This window comes from Danio aesculapii, chromosome 18 (assembly GCF_903798145.1).
Source record: "Danio aesculapii chromosome 18, fDanAes4.1, whole genome shotgun sequence".
NCBI classification, from domain to species: domain Eukaryota; kingdom Metazoa; phylum Chordata; class Actinopteri; order Cypriniformes; family Danionidae; genus Danio; species Danio aesculapii.
In genome coordinates, this window is record NC_079452.1 from 30,105,584 (window position 1) to 30,127,103 (window position 21,520).

Below are 21,520 nucleotides of genomic sequence, written 5' to 3' on the forward strand. Positions count from 1 at the left end.
TGACTGCTTAATAAGCTTAATTGGTTTGGTTTGTGGAATAGTTCTTTATTGATTTTGTTTCTCCTTATTTTATATCCTAGAGGGAGGGAAAATGCATGCACTCTATTGTTGACCTGTCTATTTTAAGCTTGGCAGCATTGCTCATAGCAAATCTGTCACAGCTGGATGCGTGAATTTGCATTCGCCTATATGTGAACATGCATGTTTCGGCATTAATTAAAAACCAGAAGAGACATGAGCGGTGATTAGAAATGGCAAATTGTGATTAGAAAACTGCATGCTGATGAGGAAATAATGCAAATTAAGCAAGAGGAAAATAACGGCACATGCTATACTGGCTTTAATACATCGGGGGTTATAGAAGAGAAAAACAGCAGGAGAAAAAAAAGGAATGAGGGGATTTAGGAGTGACTGGCAGAGGCAGAAATGAAAGATGGCTTTCACACGAGATGATTGACTGGCAGTTTTACACGCTGCTGCACACCAACCAGAATGTGCCTCTTAAACCTTCATTCTCTCTCTTCTTCTTTTTTTCTTTCTCTTGCAGACGTTAATCCAGCTTGTGTCATCATGACTGATACCAACCGGCCAATCAAAGAAGCCTCTAGGTGGGGCTTTATGTTGCATGCGTCAATGCGTTCTGAATGGTGAGCATAGGGTACCAATTATGACCCTGCAGTTCTGTGGAGTTTTCGGATGCATAGTTATAAGTCTTTTATCTTCACTCAATAGTTCACTCATCGTTTTACTGAATGTGCTGTTAAAGTCGACAAGAAAAAGAAAGATGCAATAGCCTTTTCTGTCCTTACATTATATATATTAATCTGAGTTAAACAGCTTCTCAAATGAGAGCAAATGTTTGATTTCATTCTCAGATGGTTTTGGTTTACTATCTGTGGATCTCAGTTATTTATTTATTTATTTATTTATTTATTTATTTATTTATTTATTTATTTATTTATTTGTTTATTTATTTATTTATTTATTTATTTATTTATTTATTTATTTATTTATTTATTTATTTATTTTTGTTGTTGATATTGCTTTTTATTATTTTGTTATTATTATTATTGCCTTGTATAATTTTTATTGTTATAATTACTTTGTTTTGTATTATTATTTTGTATTATTATTATTATTATTGTAATTATTATTTATTTGTTTATTATTATTGTTATAATTATTACTTTGTTTATTATTATTATTATTATTATTATTATTATTATTATTATTGTTATCATCATTATTATTGTTATATTTATTACTTTGTCTATTATTATTATTATTATTATTATTATTATTATTATTATTATTATTATTATTATTATTATTATTATTATTATTATTATTGTTATCATCATTATTATTGTTATATTTATTACTTTGTCTATTATTATTATTATTATTATTATTATTATTACTTTGTTTATTATTATTTTTATTTTTTTATTGTTATAATTATTACTTTGTTTTTTTATTATTATTATTATTAGTAGTAGTAGTAGTAGTAATAGTAGTAGTATATTAATTTATTTTTATTATGTATTATCATTAATATAATTATAATAAGTATTATTATTTGGTATTATTATTTATATTATATATTATTATTTTGTATTAGCATTGTTATTTTTATTATTATATATATATATATATATATATATATATATATATATATATATATATCAATGGTCAAATAACTATTGACTTCCATAGGAAAAACAGGCACAGATTGATGTTGTACAAAGTTGTGGGACATTGCAATTTGGGTGGAAATAAAAATCGTGTTGACGTCAAAACCCAACGTCAAGCCGACATCAGCGTCCAATGTCAGACAGACATTGGATTTTGGTCACTTTCCAACACAACCTAAAAACAACTAAATATCAATGTCTTAATGATATTACAGCTTGACGTTGTCTGGACGTTACTACTAAACGTTTATCAGACGTTGGATTTTGGTTGCCATACCTGTCGAATAAATGTCAGTATTTGGCGTCAATATGACGTTCGTTTAAGATGTTGGCTCGATGTTGAATTTTGGTCACTTTCAAACCAAAAATTAACCAAATAACAACGTCATTTAATGTCGTTATTGGACATCAAAATAACGTTGACCTTAGATGCTGGCTAGACATTGAATTTTGGTTACTCGACATCGCGACCTAAATCTAACCTAATATTAACGTCTAATGCCTGCTGGACACATACTGTACACACACCTGCAGAATACAATGATCCAAACTCCCACAAACACACACTATATTTGTTATATTTATGGTCTCTTTATAGCTGTAATGGTGTTTCTACTGTACAGACTGTGCATTGTAAAAAAAAATAAAATAAATACCATTGAAGTCAATGGTCACAGGTTTCCAGCATTCTCCAGTAGCTCTTATTTTGTGTTCAACAGAACAAAAGAACTCAAACTGGTCTGGAACCAAGACTGGGGTGAGTAAATAATGACAGAATTTTCATTACTACTTCCGGCGAGATTCTGGAGTGCACATCCCATGCATGCTGCGCTATCCCATGATGCACCGCGAGCGAATTCATGAATGGGAGCGAAGCGATGCAACTGACGCAGGTATGTCACGTGACCATGACAAAATGGCGGATGTAGTTTGTCCGAATTCCATTCATACTTCTCACATTCATACTGTATAGAACGTACTTTTCTAACGGCCAAGTAGTACGTTTAAATTCAAATGCAGTACCTACTGAGTAGTAGGCGGTTTCTGACGCAGCCAAAGTGTTTTCATGCCTAAACAAAGCCAAAGCACAGAACAGACTCACATTTAAGAGCGAAAGGCGCCCCCTGGTGGTTCAGCGGTATGGGTTGCGTTTAGGGAGACTCTGCTCTTTAATGTTTATTTGCCACCCTTCAGAGAAAGACTGAAAATACGGGAAAATACCATTACGGGATGATAGCGGGATAGAACTGTAGAGTACGGGAGAATCCCAGGAAAAATGGGAGAGTTGACAGGTATGATTAGTAGACTGTCTGCCTAAAATCTGTTGATTTTGCTCCTTTAACAGACATTTAACTGACTATATGAAACTTTGCAAGTACACTAACCCTAACCCCAACCTCAACCTAACAGTCTACTTATAATCCAATGAGAATTAGTTGGCATGTAGATGCAATGTAACCTAAATTTAACAAACGCACCATCAAAATAAAGTGTGACCATATTTTTTCAGTGTATAACGTATAACATTTACATTTTTTTACATTCTACTTTACATCAACAACACAAAAGTAAGAGTGAACTGTTGAATGAAATAATGTGTGTGAATGTCAGAATGAATCATGCGCTCCTACATGCTTTCAAGATCCAAAGAAAATCTTCAAAAATGAGTCCATAAATATTACATAACATTTGAAATTTGCTTAGAACTTTGTCCAAATGTAACTTTAAATCCCATTTTCACCATGCTCAAACATTCGCCTTTCTTTTGTGTCTATCTATCTGCCTGTCTACATAATATATCTATCTAATCTATCTGAATATACTGAACACGTCATTATATAAGGGATGAGGAGTCTCTGTAGTGGCAGAGCAGTACAGAACACTTAGGCAGCTTTTGTTTATTACTTTTGAGTAATCGAAGCCTTGGAGAAGAAAGCTAGGAGTAGAGAAATGCACCTAATAACCTGGAGTACATCATGTGACATACATTAATATCAGTATAAGAGATTACACAAAAGTTCAGACTTTATTAAATACATATACTGAAAACACTCACCGGCCACTTTATTAGGTACACCTGTCTAACTGCTTGTTAACGCAAATTTCTAATCAGCCAATCACAAGGCAGCAACTCAATGCATTTAGGAATGGTCAAGACAATTTGCTGCAGTTCAAACCGAGCATCAGAATGGGAAAGAAAGGTGATTTAAGTGACTTTAAACATGGTATGGTTGTTGGTGCCAGATGGGCTGGTTTGATATCAGAAACTGCTGATCTACTGGGATTTTCACGCACATCCATCTCTGGGGTTTACAGAGAATGATCCGACAAAGAGAAAATATCCAGTGAGTGGCAGTTGTGGACGCAAATGCCTTGTTAATGTCAGAGGTCAGAGGAGAATGGCCAGACTAGTTTGAGCTGATAAAGGCAACAGTAACTCAAATAACCACTTGTTACAACCGAGGTCTGCAGAAGATCATCTCTAAACACACAACACGTCCAACCTTGAGGCAGATGAGCTACAGCAGCAGAAGACCACACCATGTGCCACTCCTGTGAGCTAATAACAGGAATCTGAGGTTACAATTCACACAGGCTCACCAGAATTGGACAATAGAGGATTGGAAAACGTTGCCTAATCTGATGAGTCTCGATTTCTGCTACGACATTCGAATGGTAGGGTCAGAATTTGGCATCGACAACATGAAAGCATGGATCCATCATGCCTTGTCTCAATGGTTTAGGCTGTTGGTGGTGGTGCAATGGTGTGGGGGATATATTCTTGGCATAATTTGGTGTCATAGATGTACAGTTGACAAATCTGCATGATGCTATAATGTCAATATTGACCAAAACCTCTGAGAAATGTTTTCAGTACCTTGTTGAATCTATGCCATGAAGGATTAAGGCAGTTCTAAAGGCAAAAAGCGGTTCAACCCGGTACTAGTAAGGTGTACCTAATAAAGTGGCCGTTGAGTGTCTATACCTGGTTGCTGTGCTGCGCTGAACCTAAAAATCAGATACCAAATTTGGGAACCGTTTAATATCCTTCCAAATGCTCTAATCAATATTTTACATAATGCAACAGATGACACAAGTTGATTTCAGACTGATAATCCTGATTAAACAGGAACACAAATATTAGTGGGAGGAGATGGAAACCTGGAATCCACCAATTTTAGTAAATCACACTGAATGTGTGTTTATTGGAATATTATAGGCAAATCTCAGCGCCGTTATATCAATCATGCTGATTATGTGTCCTTGTGTATCATTTTGTCAGTTTAAAAGATTTGAGCACTCCCATTTGGGGAGTTATCTATTCAGAAGGACAGATGTGAGTGAGAACACCACAGGGAAATGAAACTAAACACAATCTTACCAGCCTTATGTCTGTGCCGTAAAGCAGTTTTGATTAGCATCAGAGATTTTATTTGATCCGTAATAACCAAAAAATGATAGTCATGATAGTTATTGCTGTAATCATCATCATCATCATCATCACCCTCAACATAATTTTTATCGCCCTTGAACAATCTAATTAAGCATGACTCGTGAAAATTACAGAAATATCTCGTTACGAATCCCTGCGAGAATTTGTTTAAATGTAAAGCCATTGTCCTAACGTGCTTTTATAACTTCCATAAAGTAATTGAAAACATTAGCTGTGGTAAATATTAGGAGGTCAGCAGTTCAACCTCATTTGTAAAAGAGAAATAGAGAGGAGAACAGAGCTGGTTGTCAAATTGTATATCTATGTACGTTTTTGTGTTAAAAGTGCAATTTAAAGGATTCATGATTATTCTGTTGTTGCTGTTTTGTTTATTTTCTACGGTTCTTAAATATCTACTGATAATATAATATGTTTACATCAAATAAGCAATCATTTATAGCCTATATTCTGTCCTGTTTTAACCCTAGCTTTTCTGAAGTAAACACCCACTTGTGTGATGGTTAACAGCTGCATACACTCTCAGAAATAAAGGTACATTAGCTGTCACTGGGGTGGTACCTTTTCAAAAGGTACACATTTGCACTTAAAGGGTCCATATTTGTATCTTAAAAGTATATATTAGTACCTAAACATTTTAGGAGGAACACTTGTGTACTTTTTAGGTACTAATATGCACCCTTGAGGTATTAATATAGACCTTTAAGGTACTTTTGAAAAGACAGCTCCCGTACCTTTATTTCTGAGAGTGTATTTTTTTTCTGCAGATGCAAGTTTACGCACACTATTTTGTAATAAAAATACATATTCAACAAATGTCATTTTGGCAGATTGACTTTAATATAAGCTGGTTTAGACTAACAAGTGCATTTTTAATTCAGTGTTTTAGTGTAATTCAGTTTTTATTTCTGATATATATATATACAGTGCTCAGCATATATAAGTACACATTACATATTCATTTTCAAAATGGGGTGTACTCAATTATGCTGAGCACTGTATATACAGTTGAAGTCAGAATTATTAGCCCCCCTGTTTATTTTTCCCCCAATTTCTGTTTAACGGTGAGAAGATTTTTTTCAACACATTTCTAATCATAATAGTTTTAATAAGTCATCTCTAATAACTGATTTATTTTATCTTTGCCATGATGACAGTAAATAATACTTGACTAGATATTTTTCAAGACACTTCTATACAGCTTAAAGTGACATTTAAAGGCTTAACTAGGTTAATTAGGTTAACTAGGTAGATTAGGTTAATTAGGCAAGATATTGTATGACGATAGTTTGTTCTGTAGACTATCAATATATATATATATATATATATAGCTTAAAGGGGCTAATAATATTGACCTTAAAATGATCAAAAAAAATTTAATCTGCTTTTATTCTTGCTGAAATAAAACAAATAAAACTTTCTCCAGAAGGAAAAATATTATCAGACATACTGTGAAAAAATCTTGCTCTTTTAAACATCACTTGGGAAATAAAAAAATAAAATAAAAAAATAAAAATTCAAAGGGGGGCTAATAATTCTGACTTCAACTGTACATATATATATGTGACCACTTAACTCTATGTAAAGGCCTGTATCAATTCGAATTTTGTTCTCGATGAAGGTTTCAAATATCAGTCATGTCTGTTTCATATAAGATATGTTAGGGCAGGGGTGCCCAAAGCTTTTCCTATAAAGGGCCAAAACCCAAACTGGATTGAGGGCTGTGGGCCAAACATATACCAAACTGTATTACACTAAATTTGCCAAGGGGAATTTCTTAAAAATGTTGCTTTAAATCATACTAACAAATGCAGTAACTGTTTTAACATTTTATACTGAATTATTACAGTAAAAACATAATCCCATTTATAACACAATGTATTTCAGTCGAGTTGCTCCTGTCTTCACCTTGATTTGTCACAGATGACGTGCATTGTCCTCTATCTGTCAATTGACAGTATTTACTTTTTAAAAGTCTAATTCGTCAACAACATTTAATTGTATAATTTAATTTCAGGTGGTTTTAGCAATAAAACAAAGAAACGAAAGATTACGTTAAATTCAAAATGACGATCTCTGTCATAAGCATTTGCCCCAACCACATCCCCATCATTCTCCATCTATATTCAGATGGGATGGTGGGCCAAATTAAAGATTACCATGGGCCGACTTTGGCCCGCAGGCCCTACTTTGGGCATCTCTGAGTTAAGTTATAAATAGGGAAATTTATATATGTACATTATATATATATATATATATATATATATATATATATATATATATATATATATATATATATATATATATATATATATCCATCCATCCATCTATAAACATACAAACATACATTAAAATAGTAGCTAGTCTAAAAATTATATTTTATTTATCAATTTGAAACAAAATAGCTACATGAACTTATTGATTTATTCGAATTGTCCCTTTAAAAATGTTCACTGATTATAAGTTATATTGCAACTACAGGTCACTAATTCTCACTAGACTTCTAGTAGACTCAAAGGTGTAAGTTTTATGTAAGTAGGCTACTTATTTATGATACGATAGTATGAGTTTATGAAGTACTTTCAAAGTTATTTGAGGTTAATTGAATGTATGTTGGTGGAGCAGTATCAGCAGTTATTAGGCATTCTAATACTCAAATGAGAATTAGTTGGCATGTAACTGCATTTCAACTCACAGTCAACATAATGTTCAAAAGAATCATCAAAACAAAGTGATACCATGAACTCTTTGACAGAATTTAAAGCAGTCATGTTTTTATGTTATTAATAGATCATATTCCAGTGTGTTTCCCATAACCTTTCCCTCGTTTGAGTGGAAGTTTGCAGAAGGTATCCTATCACCGACACTGCCCACGCGCAGAGCTAGATTGCCCGCTGCAGGCAGAGCGCGGGAAAGCAGGGCGCGGGAAGCGTCGCAGGGAGACACCATGCTGAAGAATTTAGCTTACCTCACCTGCGCTCACTGCAGATAACACACAAAATAAAAACGAAATCTATTCATAGGAAGCATTCCGTTTTTTGTTATTTATTTGCCATCTGTTAAGCAAAAAAAACTTTACCAAGGAAAATACATGTATATGAAAACTGCCAAAAGGAACTTATTATGGACCTCCGAAGACTTCGACGTTGAATAAGCCGTGACTTTTATCACTGAACACGAATCCGAGATGGGATCGCCCTAAAACACAACATCGCTGATGAAGAAAAGGAGAGCGAGTGCGTGTGAGTGAGAAAGAGAGAACACACGGATGCGCGCGCGCGTTCCCGGTGCGGCACTCAGCGCGCTCAACAGCTCGTGCCTCCTCCATCCCAACCCTCTCCGCCAACGCCGTCTCTCCAATCTCTGCCCTCTCCCTCCCTGCTCGCTTTTCTTAAAGCTCATTTCCGTGACGATCCGAAGCTTTTCTCCGGCACGATGAGAGACGCGAGCAGCGCAGCAGCGGGGCGAACCGTACCGAGCCGCTCCAAGCGGAACTGAGCTCCAGAACTGGCATCATAAACAAACCTTTTTATCAAAAAGAGGATTTCATTCAAATCACGTCTTCATCTTCTCTCTTCTTGGTCTTAGTGAGAGAGAAGGAGCGAGAGATAAGGGAGAAAAGCACAGGGAATCTTTAAACTCGTCTTATTTCGGATGCTCCGGTGAAGAAAGGTGATTATTTTTGTGCGTTTTCGATGTTGACTGACTTTTTAAAATTGGAGAATAACCTGGATTATGCACAGTGTAATCTGTATATTTAATCAAATGATGCATTGATTTGTTTCTGATGTAACTGCGCAGAATGCTGTACAAATCACCCTGCTTTAGACAGTATTCTAGCAAGCGCATTTTAGTAAAAACATGTCTTGTTAAATATTGTGTTAGACATTAAGGTTTATTTTGATTGATATATGTGCATAGAAATTCAGTTTCTAACGCGTTTTACTTCAGTGATTTTTATTTTATTTCTTTTTTAGCCAACCATCGGAGGCAACCTGGGACCACCCGTCTCCAAACCCTGGAGATGTAAAGTTGGACACCACTAAAACCGAGTAGGTATACTTTATCACGAAATGGAAGGACGCTGGAATTGATCGCTAACGCCAGGACACCAGAGAAGGGTGGGAGGAAAATACAAAGTGCGCTATTCATGGAAAATTGCAGTCTCTTTTGGATGGAAACAAGGATTTATTTTTTCGAGGTGCTTTTTTTCCTACCGAAATCCAAGAGATCTGCATAGTGTGGCACACTCAGCAGCATTTGGCTCCGAGTTTCTTCACAGATCTGCTGATAAAATCTGCGCTAATTAAGTGCGTTCAGACTGGAAAGCAAATAACCTCCGTTACGCATTAAAGGTTTAATTGGCGTTTTGGCGACAGCCTTGGGAAGCACCTGTCATTGTTTTTGGAGAGTTTTTTTGACATGTGAAATGGAGACAGTGCTTGATTTGATTTAAAAATGCGTTTTTATTATTATATTTCAGTGCATTTGAGCTTTTGGATTAACATTGGAAGGGTTGATTATTCTGATGAAGTTATTAAAGTAATATTTGTCCATACATTTTGTTATGTAACATATTTATAGTGAGATTCTAAATTTGTGAGTGCTTCAAACAACTTAGATCTGCTTTAGCTCATGCTGTGCTTGAACACAGTACATGAGATTATGTCCTTGAGTCCTGTTTTTGGGTGTAGTGTAAGCTATCATCGAGTGAGAGATGTCAAAGCCATGATAATGCATGATCGTAAATTTGCCATGATGTGGAAGGAGGAGGTGTTTGTTGTGTAGTTTACTGTGCGAAACGCTCAAAGCGCTGCAACTGTCACTCGCTGTCTAAGCCTTCTCGTCTTACATGCTTTCTGTTTTTTTCTGTGTATTTGTTGCAGTGCTGTGAAGTGGCTCTCAGCCTTAACTTCATCAGGACTCGGCGGAAGGATGCTGTGGTTTACCCTGCTAAGCACAATAGCTTTAGGATGGACTACGCCGATCCCTCTGTTGGACGAGTCGGAAGAAATAGATGAGCCTTGCTTTGACCCTTGCTACTGTGAAGTCAAGGAGGGTATTTTCCACGTCCACTGCGACAGCAAAGGATTTACAAATGTCAGCCAGATCTCGCAGACGTGGACGAGACCCTTTAAACTTAATCTGCAGAGGAACTCCATGCGCAAGCTGTATTTTAACAGCTTTTTGCACCTCAACAACGCTGTGTCACTCAATCTGGGGAATAATGCACTGCAGGACATACATGTGGGTGCGTTCAATGGCCTGAGCATCTTGAAAAAGCTCTTTCTACATGAAAATAAATTGGAGGTGTTCAGGAATGACACTTTTATGGGGCTGGAGAGCCTCGAGTATCTTCAGGCGGATTACAACGTCATCAAGAGAATAGAGAGTGGGGCGTTTCGGAACCTGCACAAACTCAGAGTACTTATTTTGAATGACAATTTGATACCCGTTCTACCCAATTTATTATTCAGGTCTGTATCGCTCACACACCTTGATTTGCGCGGCAACCGCTTAAGAATTCTGCCCTATAAAGGGACGCTGGAATACATTGGTCGCAGCTTAATGGAGATTCAGCTTGAGGAGAATCCATGGAACTGTGTGTGTGACATTGTGCAACTCAAAACCTGGCTGGAGCGCATCCCCTATACAGCTCTGGTGGGTGACATTACGTGTGAATACCCTTTTCATTTGCACGGCAAGGACCTTCGTGAGATCAAGAGAAGTGAACTTTGTCCTTTACTTTCAGAAGCGGAGCTGGAGGCCAAACATGGCATTCCCAGATTACCATTTAATAACGAAAATGTCTGGCCCACCAAGCCTTCGTCTATGTTGTCATCCTTTCATAACACAGCCTCCTCTGTAGAGTACAGAGAGAGACACGTAAAGCCGACTAAGCGGCCCAGACCCACAAAAACACCACCCACTCCTCGTAGCATTTACCCAGGGCTGAATCAGCCTCCAATTGCTGCCTACCAGACCAGACCCCCCATACCAATCATTTGCCCGACAGGGTGCATGTGCAATTTACACATTAATGACTTGGGCCTCACCGTCAATTGTAAAGAGAAAGGCTTCCACAACATTTCTGAGCTGCTGCCACGACCACTCAATGCCAAGAAACTCTACTTGAGTGGGAATTTGATTCAGAAAATTTACAGGTCGGATTTTTGGAACTTCTCTAGCTTGGATTTATTGCACTTGGGTAACAATCGGATATCGTACGTTCAAGAGGGCGCCTTTATGAACCTACCTAATCTAAAAAGTTTATACTTGAATGGCAACGACATCGAGAGACTCACTCCGGGCATGTTCCGCGGGCTTCAGGCACTAAGTTACTTGTACTTTGAGTACAACGTCATTCGAGAGATCCAACCAGCCGCCTTCAGCCTCATGCCAAACCTGCAGTTGGTTTTTCTCAATGACAACCTGCTGCGCACCCTGCCCGTGGATGCTTTTGCTGGCACCTCCCTGGCTAGGCTCAATCTGCGCAACAACTACTTTTTGTACCTTCCCGTGAATGGAGTACTAGAGCACCTTCACTCCATTGTTCAAATCGACCTTCACCAGAATCCCTGGGACTGCTCTTGCGACATCATTCCACTCAAGCAATGGATTGAAAAGCTCAGCTCGGTCATTGTTGTGGGCGAAGTGACCTGCAAGACCCCAGACTTTGCCCTTGGCAAGGATCTGCGCTCCCTGGAGGCTGAGGTCATCTGCCCTGAGTTGAAATTCACCTCTTCTCCAGTTCTGCCTGATGACATGACGGCCACCAGCGGCTCTGAGTTAGGACAGGCGCCGACGACGGGTGCTGTCCCGCTCTCTGTGCTGATTCTCAGCCTTCTGATTCTTTTCATCTCCTCCGTGTTTGTGGCTGCTGGTCTCTTTGCGTTTGTCCTACGGAGGCGGAAGAAACTTCCCTTCAGGAAGCGTCAGGAGGTGGACCTTACAGGCATTCAAATGCACTGCAAGATCTTTGAAGAAAGACCGACGGCCTCGCCGGAGAAAGCGCCTGGTCACGTCTACGACTACATCCCACATCCCGTTACTCAGATGTGTAACAATCCCATTTACAAACCACGGGAAGGAGAGATCGAGGGCGAGCAGTTTGCAGAAACCAAGGAAAATAACAGTAATTATCGAACTCTTCTGGAGAAAGAGAAGGAATGGACGATGGCTGTGTCCAATTCCCAGCTCAACACCATTGTCACCGTCAATCAGTCCGGTGACATAGCAGGCTTTCATGAGAATGGAGTGCTTTGCCCAACCGTGATTGACAGCCAGAGACCGACCCCTACGGTCGGTTTTGTAGACTGCCTCTACGGAACTGTTCCCAAATTAAAGGACATGCACGTTGCACACGCACATCCCCCAGGAATGCAATACCCCGATTTACAGCAAGACGCCAGATTAAAAGAAACATTACTTTTCACTGCAGGGAAAGGATTCCCTGAACAAACCCAAAGTGAATACCTCGAGTTAAGGGCAAAACTCCAAACCAAGCCGGATTACCTCGAAGTCTTGGAGAAATCGTATAGATTCTGAGTGAATTGGAAAAAAAAAGTCACTTTCACACAACCTCCCCCCCTCCCTTCCTACGCCCCAAAAGAATACGTATCAAAAAAGAAGCATGGCAAAGATATATGTTTCACACACGTACACACATGCACACTCACACACGTTTCCCCCAAAATAGCTTTTGGAGGAAAGGCCATACTCAGATTTTTCAATGAAGTGCCTTTTTTTCAGAGTAGCCAGCAATGTTACCACCCATTATTTTTGTACGGAACAGATTTGTCGTTGAGCCTCCGGAAGCGCCTGGCACAGTTTCTAGAATATTTGCAGTTTGCTGCATGCATTCGACTGCAGAAGGAGGTTGTCATTCAAACACTTCACCTGCTATAGAGATGCAGCGACGCATTACCCGTTGAGTGGTCTATTTAATTTTCTATACAGCAAAAGACAGAGCTCTATCTCAAGGACGCACCCGAGGATCAATATTTGTGAATATATAATGACACTTCAAGATTTTATGAGGAGTTCGACGCACTTTCTTAAGAAAAATGCTTCTGGATACTATCACTAACAGCTTTTTAGGAAGCACTTTTAATGTTTTCTCTCTCTCACACAAAGATTTGACAGAGTTAAAAATGTGCATATATTTATTCTGTAATTTCAGTGAAAGATTTAATTGTAAAGGTAATGTTAAATCAATGTATAGTGATTATGCGTCTGGTATAGCCTTCTTAATAAAAATACAAAGTCTTAAATCAAATAAAAAAAGGGTACCAATGCATACTGTTTGTGAGAACTAGATGTATCGGTATGAGAAGTTATACAATGCACATTAACGATCAAGGTCTCGTTGCTGCTAGGAGAGTCAGGTTGAGACAGTCTGATGTTCCCGCCTGTATGCATGTGTCGTCGATGGCTTTGGACAACAAAAGGAGACCTTGGGATTAGATTTGAGTCTTTCTGTGAGGTATGTTTTTTATACCTGTCTACTGCTTACTGAAACAACATATGAGATGAATATTTAATGCAATGTCACTTTTACATGTGTCCACAAGAGGGAGAAAGAGAGACACACTCGCATCATGTCTGTGGACGGGCAAAGTTGATGTTTGGTTAATTGAGGAAATATACACCACTTATTTTCTTCAGGTATGATACACTTAGTGAAACATATGGCATTTGAGTATACTTCTGCTTGTGTGTGTGCGTGTGTGTGTGTGTGTGCGTTGGGGTCATTTTATATTTATGAGTCAAGTGACATAATTGCGTACTAGGAAGTGAGATGTATATCAAACAAAAACTGATTTTCTACTCCCCTTTTGACAACAAAGTGGCTATTTTTTAAACCAAATATATGTCTGTTTGCTAATGCCAGCTCCATCTAATGCAAACATTAATCTAAATATGAAGTTTTATCATACTCTTGGGGCTGTCAAGGAAGCAGAACAGTGCTTCTTATTCGTTTCCGTTGACTGGCGTTGCTCCTGTTGTCTCTGTTCCATACCAATCAAGATTTAATTCACATATTTATCCCAGCATTCCTCATTTTACCCAGCCTGTTTTGTCAATATTTCAATAAATTTTGCTTGGTCCATATTTAACCGCACTCCCTTTTGTGCAAATCTCTTTCTCATCATTGGCGTTTTCTATCGGAAATATCCATGCTATTTTGAGTGCCCTAACTAGGTTCTTTTCCTCTCCCGTGAGCTTGTTTGATTCATTCTCCTGCAGAATGAGAGGTGTAACGGTTGTAAGCGAATGTGTCATTCATCGATTGTGTGGCGATGGCTAAAGATGTTTTCTGCTGCTGTCTGGATTCCTCACTGTGATGAAGAACCCGCTCGGGGGACAGTAATGGTCATAGAGACAATGTCACCTTGCTGTGGATTACAACTAGCTTGTCCTTGTCTCTATATTTCAACATAATGATCTTTCTTTTATGTTTTTTTTTTTTGGCTAAAGGCTAGGGAAGCTAATGATGTATGATGCTAGTGTCACCAGAGTTCATTTTTGAACAAATGATGTTCCTAAGAGTTGACCTGGGTGAAATATGTAATTATAACAGACATCCTTGCCTTAATTGTATGAAGCATTATTGTGTTGATGCTGTTGTTTTTGTGGCTTTAAATTACCTTCCTTTCTTATTACACAAAAAAAGATGTCCGTTAACTCGCACATGAACCAGAACAACACTATAGTAAACTATAGTAAATACAATAGAGTTTTTAAACCATACTATATTAAAATATATGACAATTTTTCTCACTTTAGTCCATTTCTCAGATCAGAATTGAAATTCTCAAAACTCCCTGTTCAATCTTTACACCATTGCGTCACTTGTGCACATCAGAAAAGCAGTTTCTCATCCTTTTGAACAAGTTGCAAATGCTTTTGCACATCCATGCAAATGATTATGTGCAGTTTTCTGCTGTTTCCTACATTATCAATTGCTTATGTTGATCAAAATGTATTATTTTGGTTTCTGTTGAATAGTTTCACCCCCCCACAACATTTAATCATTCGTTCATGGCACAAGTCTTTACATGCAAAATGACTGAACAAGTTGTCCTAATATCTTGTCATGTCATAATTTGTCTATACATTTCCATTAGACTTTTTTCTAAATCCCAGGTGAATCTTGACTTTTCGTAATGTCTGTTTCGAAGGTCTGAAAGGAGGTTGTCCTATGTTCACATTTCTACTTTAGTTTTTTCTTTGTGCTATGCAGTGCTGTCTTTTCCTTTCAGTATCACAATGACACGATCTGTCAGCAAATTACAGTATGAGCATAAAAAAATTGCCATTGTTTACACCAGAACATCCCTCCAGAATACACTGTTGTATTGAAAACATGGCTAAGTAATTTGACTGTCTTATCCGTACACAATGACACAAGGACTTGTCATTCTGATGGCACTGACTAGTTCATTGATACAGAAATTAAATTTTGAGAGACGAACTAAAGCTTTTGAGCAAGAGACTTGGTTTTGCAGGTAATCTATGGTGTTTTGCTATTTGTACGTGTTGCTTTGAGAAATGGACTTACTGTTTAGCAAATTGTAATTCTGATCTGAGAAATGTACCAAAGTGACTGAGAAAAACAGTAAACTGTATATATAATCGCATTTAAATATGTTAATGAGCGCTACAGTGGTATTAACTGTTGTGAACTGATAAACTGTAATAAGTACTATAGTATGCTGTAGTTTTTACTGCAGTAAACTGTGGTGTATTGTAGTATAATATACCCTGCAGTTGTAGAAAACTACAGTATTGAGTCATTTGTTTGTATTACTATAATTGCTGTTGTTACTATAGCATCTATAGAATTATTACAACAGATTAATTAAAGTACTTTACTATAGTAATGTAGAGTTTACTATAAATTACTATAGTATGTTTTAAAACAGTTTACATAAGTGAACAAAATGCGCCATTTTAGAGACTCCAGACCATGTTTGTATTACTATATTAGTTGTTGTTACCATAACAACTGTATGATTACTACAACAGATTTATTTAAGTATTTTACTATAGTGCTATAGTTTACTATACATTACTGTAGTATTGTTCTAAAAACAAAGTGACAGTGAACAAAAATGCTCCATATTAAGAGACTCCTGACTGTTTTACTGTAGTCGCTTAACCTGTTTGTCTTACTATATTCATTGTTGTTACCGTAGCAACTTTACAATTACCTCAATAGATTCAAATAAGTATTTTATTATAGTACTATATTATTTACTATGAATTATTTTAGTAGTTTTAAAACAAATTAAAGACTTAGTGAACAAAAATGCTCCATATTAGAGACCGTGTTTGAGTAGTTGCATAACCTGATTGTATTACTGTAATTGTTGTTACCATAACAAGTACAGAATTACTACAACAGATTAATTCAAGAACTTTACTATAGTACAATTGTGCTTACTATATATTACTATCGTATTTTTTTAACGAATTAAAGGCAAGGTGAACAAAAATGCTCCATATTAGAGAGACCGTGTTTTACTGTAGTAACCTGTTTGTTATGTAAATATATTACTATATTTATTGTTTTACATAGCAACTATAGAATTACTACAACGGATTAATTCAAGTACTTCACTATAGTACTATAGTGCTTACTATAAATTACTATAGTATTTTTAGTTTTGTTAAACAAAGTGACAGACAGTGAACAAAAATGCTCCATTTTAGAAACTCCAGACCGTGTTCTGACTGTAATCACATAATCTGTTTGCTATATATGTTGTTGTTACCATAGCAACTATAAATTACTACAACAGATTAATTTGAGTACCTTACTATAGTATTTTAGTGCTTACTATAAATTACTATAGTATTTAAAAATAATAATAATTTACAGAAAAAGTGAACACAATGCTCCATATTAGAGACTCCAGACCGTGTTTTGACTGTAGTTGCATAACCTCATATTACTATATTTGTTGTTGTTACTATAGCAACTATACAAATACTACAACAGATTGATTCAAGTACTTTACCATAGTACTGTAGTGTTTACTATAAATTACTACAGTATTTTTAACAAATAAAAGACAGTGAACAAAAATGCTCCAAATAAAAGACTCCAGACCGTGTTTTGACTGTAGTTGCATAACCTGTTTGTATTACTTTAGTGTTGTTACCATAGCAACTGTAGAATTACCACAACAGATTAATTCAAGTTTTTTACTATAGCACTGTGTTGTTTACTATGAATTACTGTAGTATTTGTTAAACAAATTTAAGAGGAAAAATGCGCCAAGTTAGAGATTCCAGACCGTGTTTTGACTGTAGTCACATGACCTGTTTGTATTACTATATTTGTTCTTGTTACCATAGCAACTATAGAATTGCTACAACAGATTAAGTCAAGTGTTTTACTAGTACTATAGTGCTTACTCTGGATTACTGTAGTATTAAAAAAAAAAAAAATTACATAAGTGAACAAAAATGCTCCATTTTAGAGACTCCAGACCGTGTTTTATTGTAGACACATGATCTCGTTGTATAACTATTTTTATTGTTGTTACCATAGCAACTATAGAATTACAACAGATTAATTCAAGTACTTTACTATACTACTATAGTGTTTACTATGAATTATTTTAGTATTTTTAAAAACATAGAAAGTGAACAAAAACGCACCATGTTAGAGATTCCAGACCGTGTTTTAACTAGTTGCACAACCTGTTTGTATTACTATATTTGTTGTAGTTATCAGAAATTACCACAACAGATTAATTTAAGTATTTTAGTATAGTACTATAGAGTTTACTATAAATGACTATAGGATTTTTAAAGCCAATATCCAGAAAAAGTGAACAATAATGCTCCATTTTAGAGACTCCAGACCGTGTTTTGACTGTGGCTGCATATCCGTCCCAGATCAAATGTGCTGTTTGCTACATTATCCTTTATGTGCTTGCTTTTCCTGATAAAGGTAGTGCTATAGATTTTGTTCTCATGCCATGTTATTGACCTTCATTGCATGTAACAGTTACTCTACCTGCATATGTGTTTATTTGTACATTTTAATGCATTCCCCTGAGGTTAATCTCTGCTTGTTGGATCTGTGCTTGGTAAATGATCAGTTGGTTGGGGTTTATGTAATCTATACCTGACTTATGTCAACAAACCATACCTCATTAGTAGTATTGAGCGATGTCCTACATCAATATCATCATTTTGTGTGTGTGGCTTGTACTTGATGAACCGTCGACATGACTTTTGCTGTGGTCTGTGCTGTGGGGAGTTTGTTGTGATGCATTCTGGGAGACGGAGCTGTGAATCTGCATTTCACTTAGTTTCTTCCTGCTCTTGATGGCTTGTTCTTGGGCTTTTCAAAGGGCTTAATTAGCTAAAAATGATCAAAACCCAAGGAGGTGGATTGAGGGGGAAAATTAAAAAGGAAACGGGGGAGGAAGAAAGAGCCGAGTTTAAACAGGCCAAGCATGCAGTTCAGCATGTAGATTCGGATAGAGGGAGATCTTCTGGAATGTGGCAGACATTTTAAATAGATTTCTGAGTTGTTGTTGTTGTTCAAGTGCAGCTGATTGACGCCTGTCAGTCGTTAAACCATATTTATTTAAAGGGACAGTTCACCCAAAACGAAAGTTCTGTCGTCATTTACTCTCCCTTATGTGATTTTAAACCTTTATGAGTTTCTTCCTTCTGTTGAACAAAAAAGGAGATATTTTGAAGAATGCTGGTTGCTATTGAGGTGTCAAGGTGGCTCAGTGGTTAGCACTGTTGTCTTACAACAAGAAGGTCACTGGTTCAAGTCCCAGCTCGGCCAGAAAACCCACACAAACATGTGGAGAACATGCAAACTCCACATGTTCTCCACATGTTTGTGTGGGTTTTCTCCGGGTACTCTGGTTTCCCCCCACGTTCAAACACATGCGCTGTAGGTGAATTGAATAAACTAAATTGGCCGTAGGGTATGAGTGTATGTATGTGAATGAGTATGTATAGATGTTTCCCAGTACTGGGTTGCGGCTGTGAGGGCATGCGCTGCATAAAACATATTGGAATAGCTGGTGGTTCATTCCGCTGTGGCGAACCCTAATAAATAAGGGACTAAGCTGAAGGAAAATGAATGAATGGTTGCTGTTGACTTCCATAGCAGGAAAATAATTACTGTGGAAGTCAATGGGTGCCAGCAACCAGCATTTTACAAAGTGTCTTCTTTTGTGTTCAAAAGAAAAAGAAACTCAATAGGTTTTGAACAAGTCAACAATATAAAATAATGATGACGAATCTTTTTAATCATAATTGTCTTGGTGTTTTATTTCTACTGCGACTTAATGTTTTTGGAGAATAATGCAACAGATGTTAAAAATTATTAGACTGGCATTGCTTTGAATAGAAAAGCATCAAAGCAAGTTCCATCTTGGCTCAAATCAAATGTAGTTTTCCTTAACTAATGTAAAGTCTTCTTTGTTTTTGGTTGGTGTCTTTTAATAGCTTTTTAATATGCCATGAACAAAAAATTAACTTAGCTTAGCATAGATTATTTAATTGGATTAGACCGTTAGCATCTCAATCAAAAATGACTAAAGAGTTTATTTAAAGCTTGACCCTTCTGTAGTTATATTGTGTACTAAGACTGACAGAAAATGAAAAGTTGCTACTTTCAAGGCGATATGACTAGAAACTATGCTCTGGCTGCAGCAGGTGCAATGATATAGTTATGGTAGCTATTTGGTCATTTTTTTGAGCAAGTTGCTAATGGTCTAATCCTATTTAATGATTTATGCTAAGCTAAGCTAAACATGCTCCCTCCGGACCATGCAGAATATTGGCTGAATGGATTCAAAAAGTGTAAATTTCAACTGTCTAGGAGTAGCGGAGTTGTAAAATGAGCCTAATTAAAAAAAAATAAATAAAAGACGCTAATGGTCTAATCCGATTCAATGATTTATGCTAAGCTAAGTTAAAATTGCTCCCTCCAGACCAGGCAGGATATTGGCTGAATGGATTCAAACCTGGTAAATTTCAACTGTTTAGGAGTAGGGGAGTTTTAAAATGAGCCTATTTAACAAAATAAAAAGACGCTAATGGTCTAATCCGATTCAATGATTTATGCTAAACTAAGCTAATATTGCTCCATCAAAACCATGCAGGAAATTGGCTGAATGGATCCAAAAATGGTAAATTTCAACTGTTTGTGTGTAGCAGAGTTGTAAAATGAGCCTATTTTCTAAAAAGAAAAAAACAATAATGGTCTAATCCGATTCAATTAATTATGCTAAGCAATATTACCCCATACAAACCATGCAGGAAATTGACCGAATGGATTCAAAAATTGTAAATTTCAACTGTTTGTGAGTAGCAGAGTTGTAAAATGAGCCTATTTTCTAAAAAGAAAAAGACAATACTGGTCTAATCCGATTCAATGATTTATGCTAAACTAAGCTAATATTGCTCCATCCAAACCATGCAGGAAATTGGCTGAATGGATCCAAAAATGGTAAATTTCAACTGTTTAGGAGAAGAGGAGTTGTAAAATGAGCCTATTTTCAAAAAGAAAAAGACAATAATGGTCTAATCCGATTCAATTATTTATTCTAAGCTAAGCTAATATTGCCCCATACAAACCATGCAGGAAATTGACTGAATGGATTCAAAAATTGTAAATTTCAACTGTTTGTGAGTAGGGGAGTTGTAAAATGAGCCTATACTTAAAAAAAAAAGAAGCTAGTGGTCTAATTCGATTCAATGGTTTATGCTAAGCTAAACTAAAATTGCTCCCTCCAAACCATGCAGGAAATTGGCTGAATGGATTTAAAAATTGTAAATTTCAACTCTTTAGGTGTAGGGGAGTTGTAAAATTAGCCTATTTTCCTTTAAACTGGAGAGTGTTCCTTTAAAGAAGCAAAGTTCGTCACCTTAGAATTATAAGGTTCTATCTGTAATTTTTGTCAAAATTGAGCCATTGTCATATTCTTATTAAATGACAACTTATTTACATTATGGGATGTTTTTTTTTTTTTTTATAGTTGTTTAAATTTTACAACTTTTTATTTAAAAATCAAATGATATACACATACTGTTTGCTATATGGAATGCAAAAACTTTGAAGCTCAATATTTCAAAATCATTCAGAACGCAGATAGAACCTTATAATTCCAAGGTGACGAGTCGTCATGAACCATTCTGTTCCAATAAAAGTATTAAGTGTTAAAATACATTCTGGCTGGATTTTTAATCTGTTGTTTCATACTTTAAAATATTTTAAGCTATCTTCTGTGAAACTGAAGTATGATTGTACCCTCTTGTTTTCGAATTGTGCTGTATGCTTTGCTATTTTGTTACCTAACACAATAGCATTTTAAGTGGTGTCCCT

The 21,520-nt window shown here is 36.4% G+C and overlaps 1 protein-coding gene across 1 annotated transcript; it reads left to right on the plus strand.

Annotated features, from left to right (window-relative positions):
• Positions 1–8,584: 8,584 nt before the first annotated feature.
• On the plus strand, positions 8,585–14,246 carry slitrk3a (SLIT and NTRK-like family, member 3a). Its single transcript, XM_056478827.1, has 3 exons — positions 8,585–8,817; positions 9,123–9,197; positions 10,032–14,246. Exon 3 carries the CDS (start codon positions 10,081–10,083, stop codon positions 12,691–12,693), a length of 2,613 nt encoding a protein of 870 aa, XP_056334802.1. The 5' UTR covers positions 8,585–8,817; positions 9,123–9,197; positions 10,032–10,080; the 3' UTR covers positions 12,694–14,246.
• The last annotated feature ends 7,274 nt before the right edge of the window (positions 14,247–21,520 follow it).

Coding starts and splice junctions, on each gene's coding strand:
- slitrk3a (XM_056478827.1), top strand. CDS start 10,081: ATGCTGTGGTTTACCCTGCTAAGCACAATAGCTTTAGGATGGACTACG.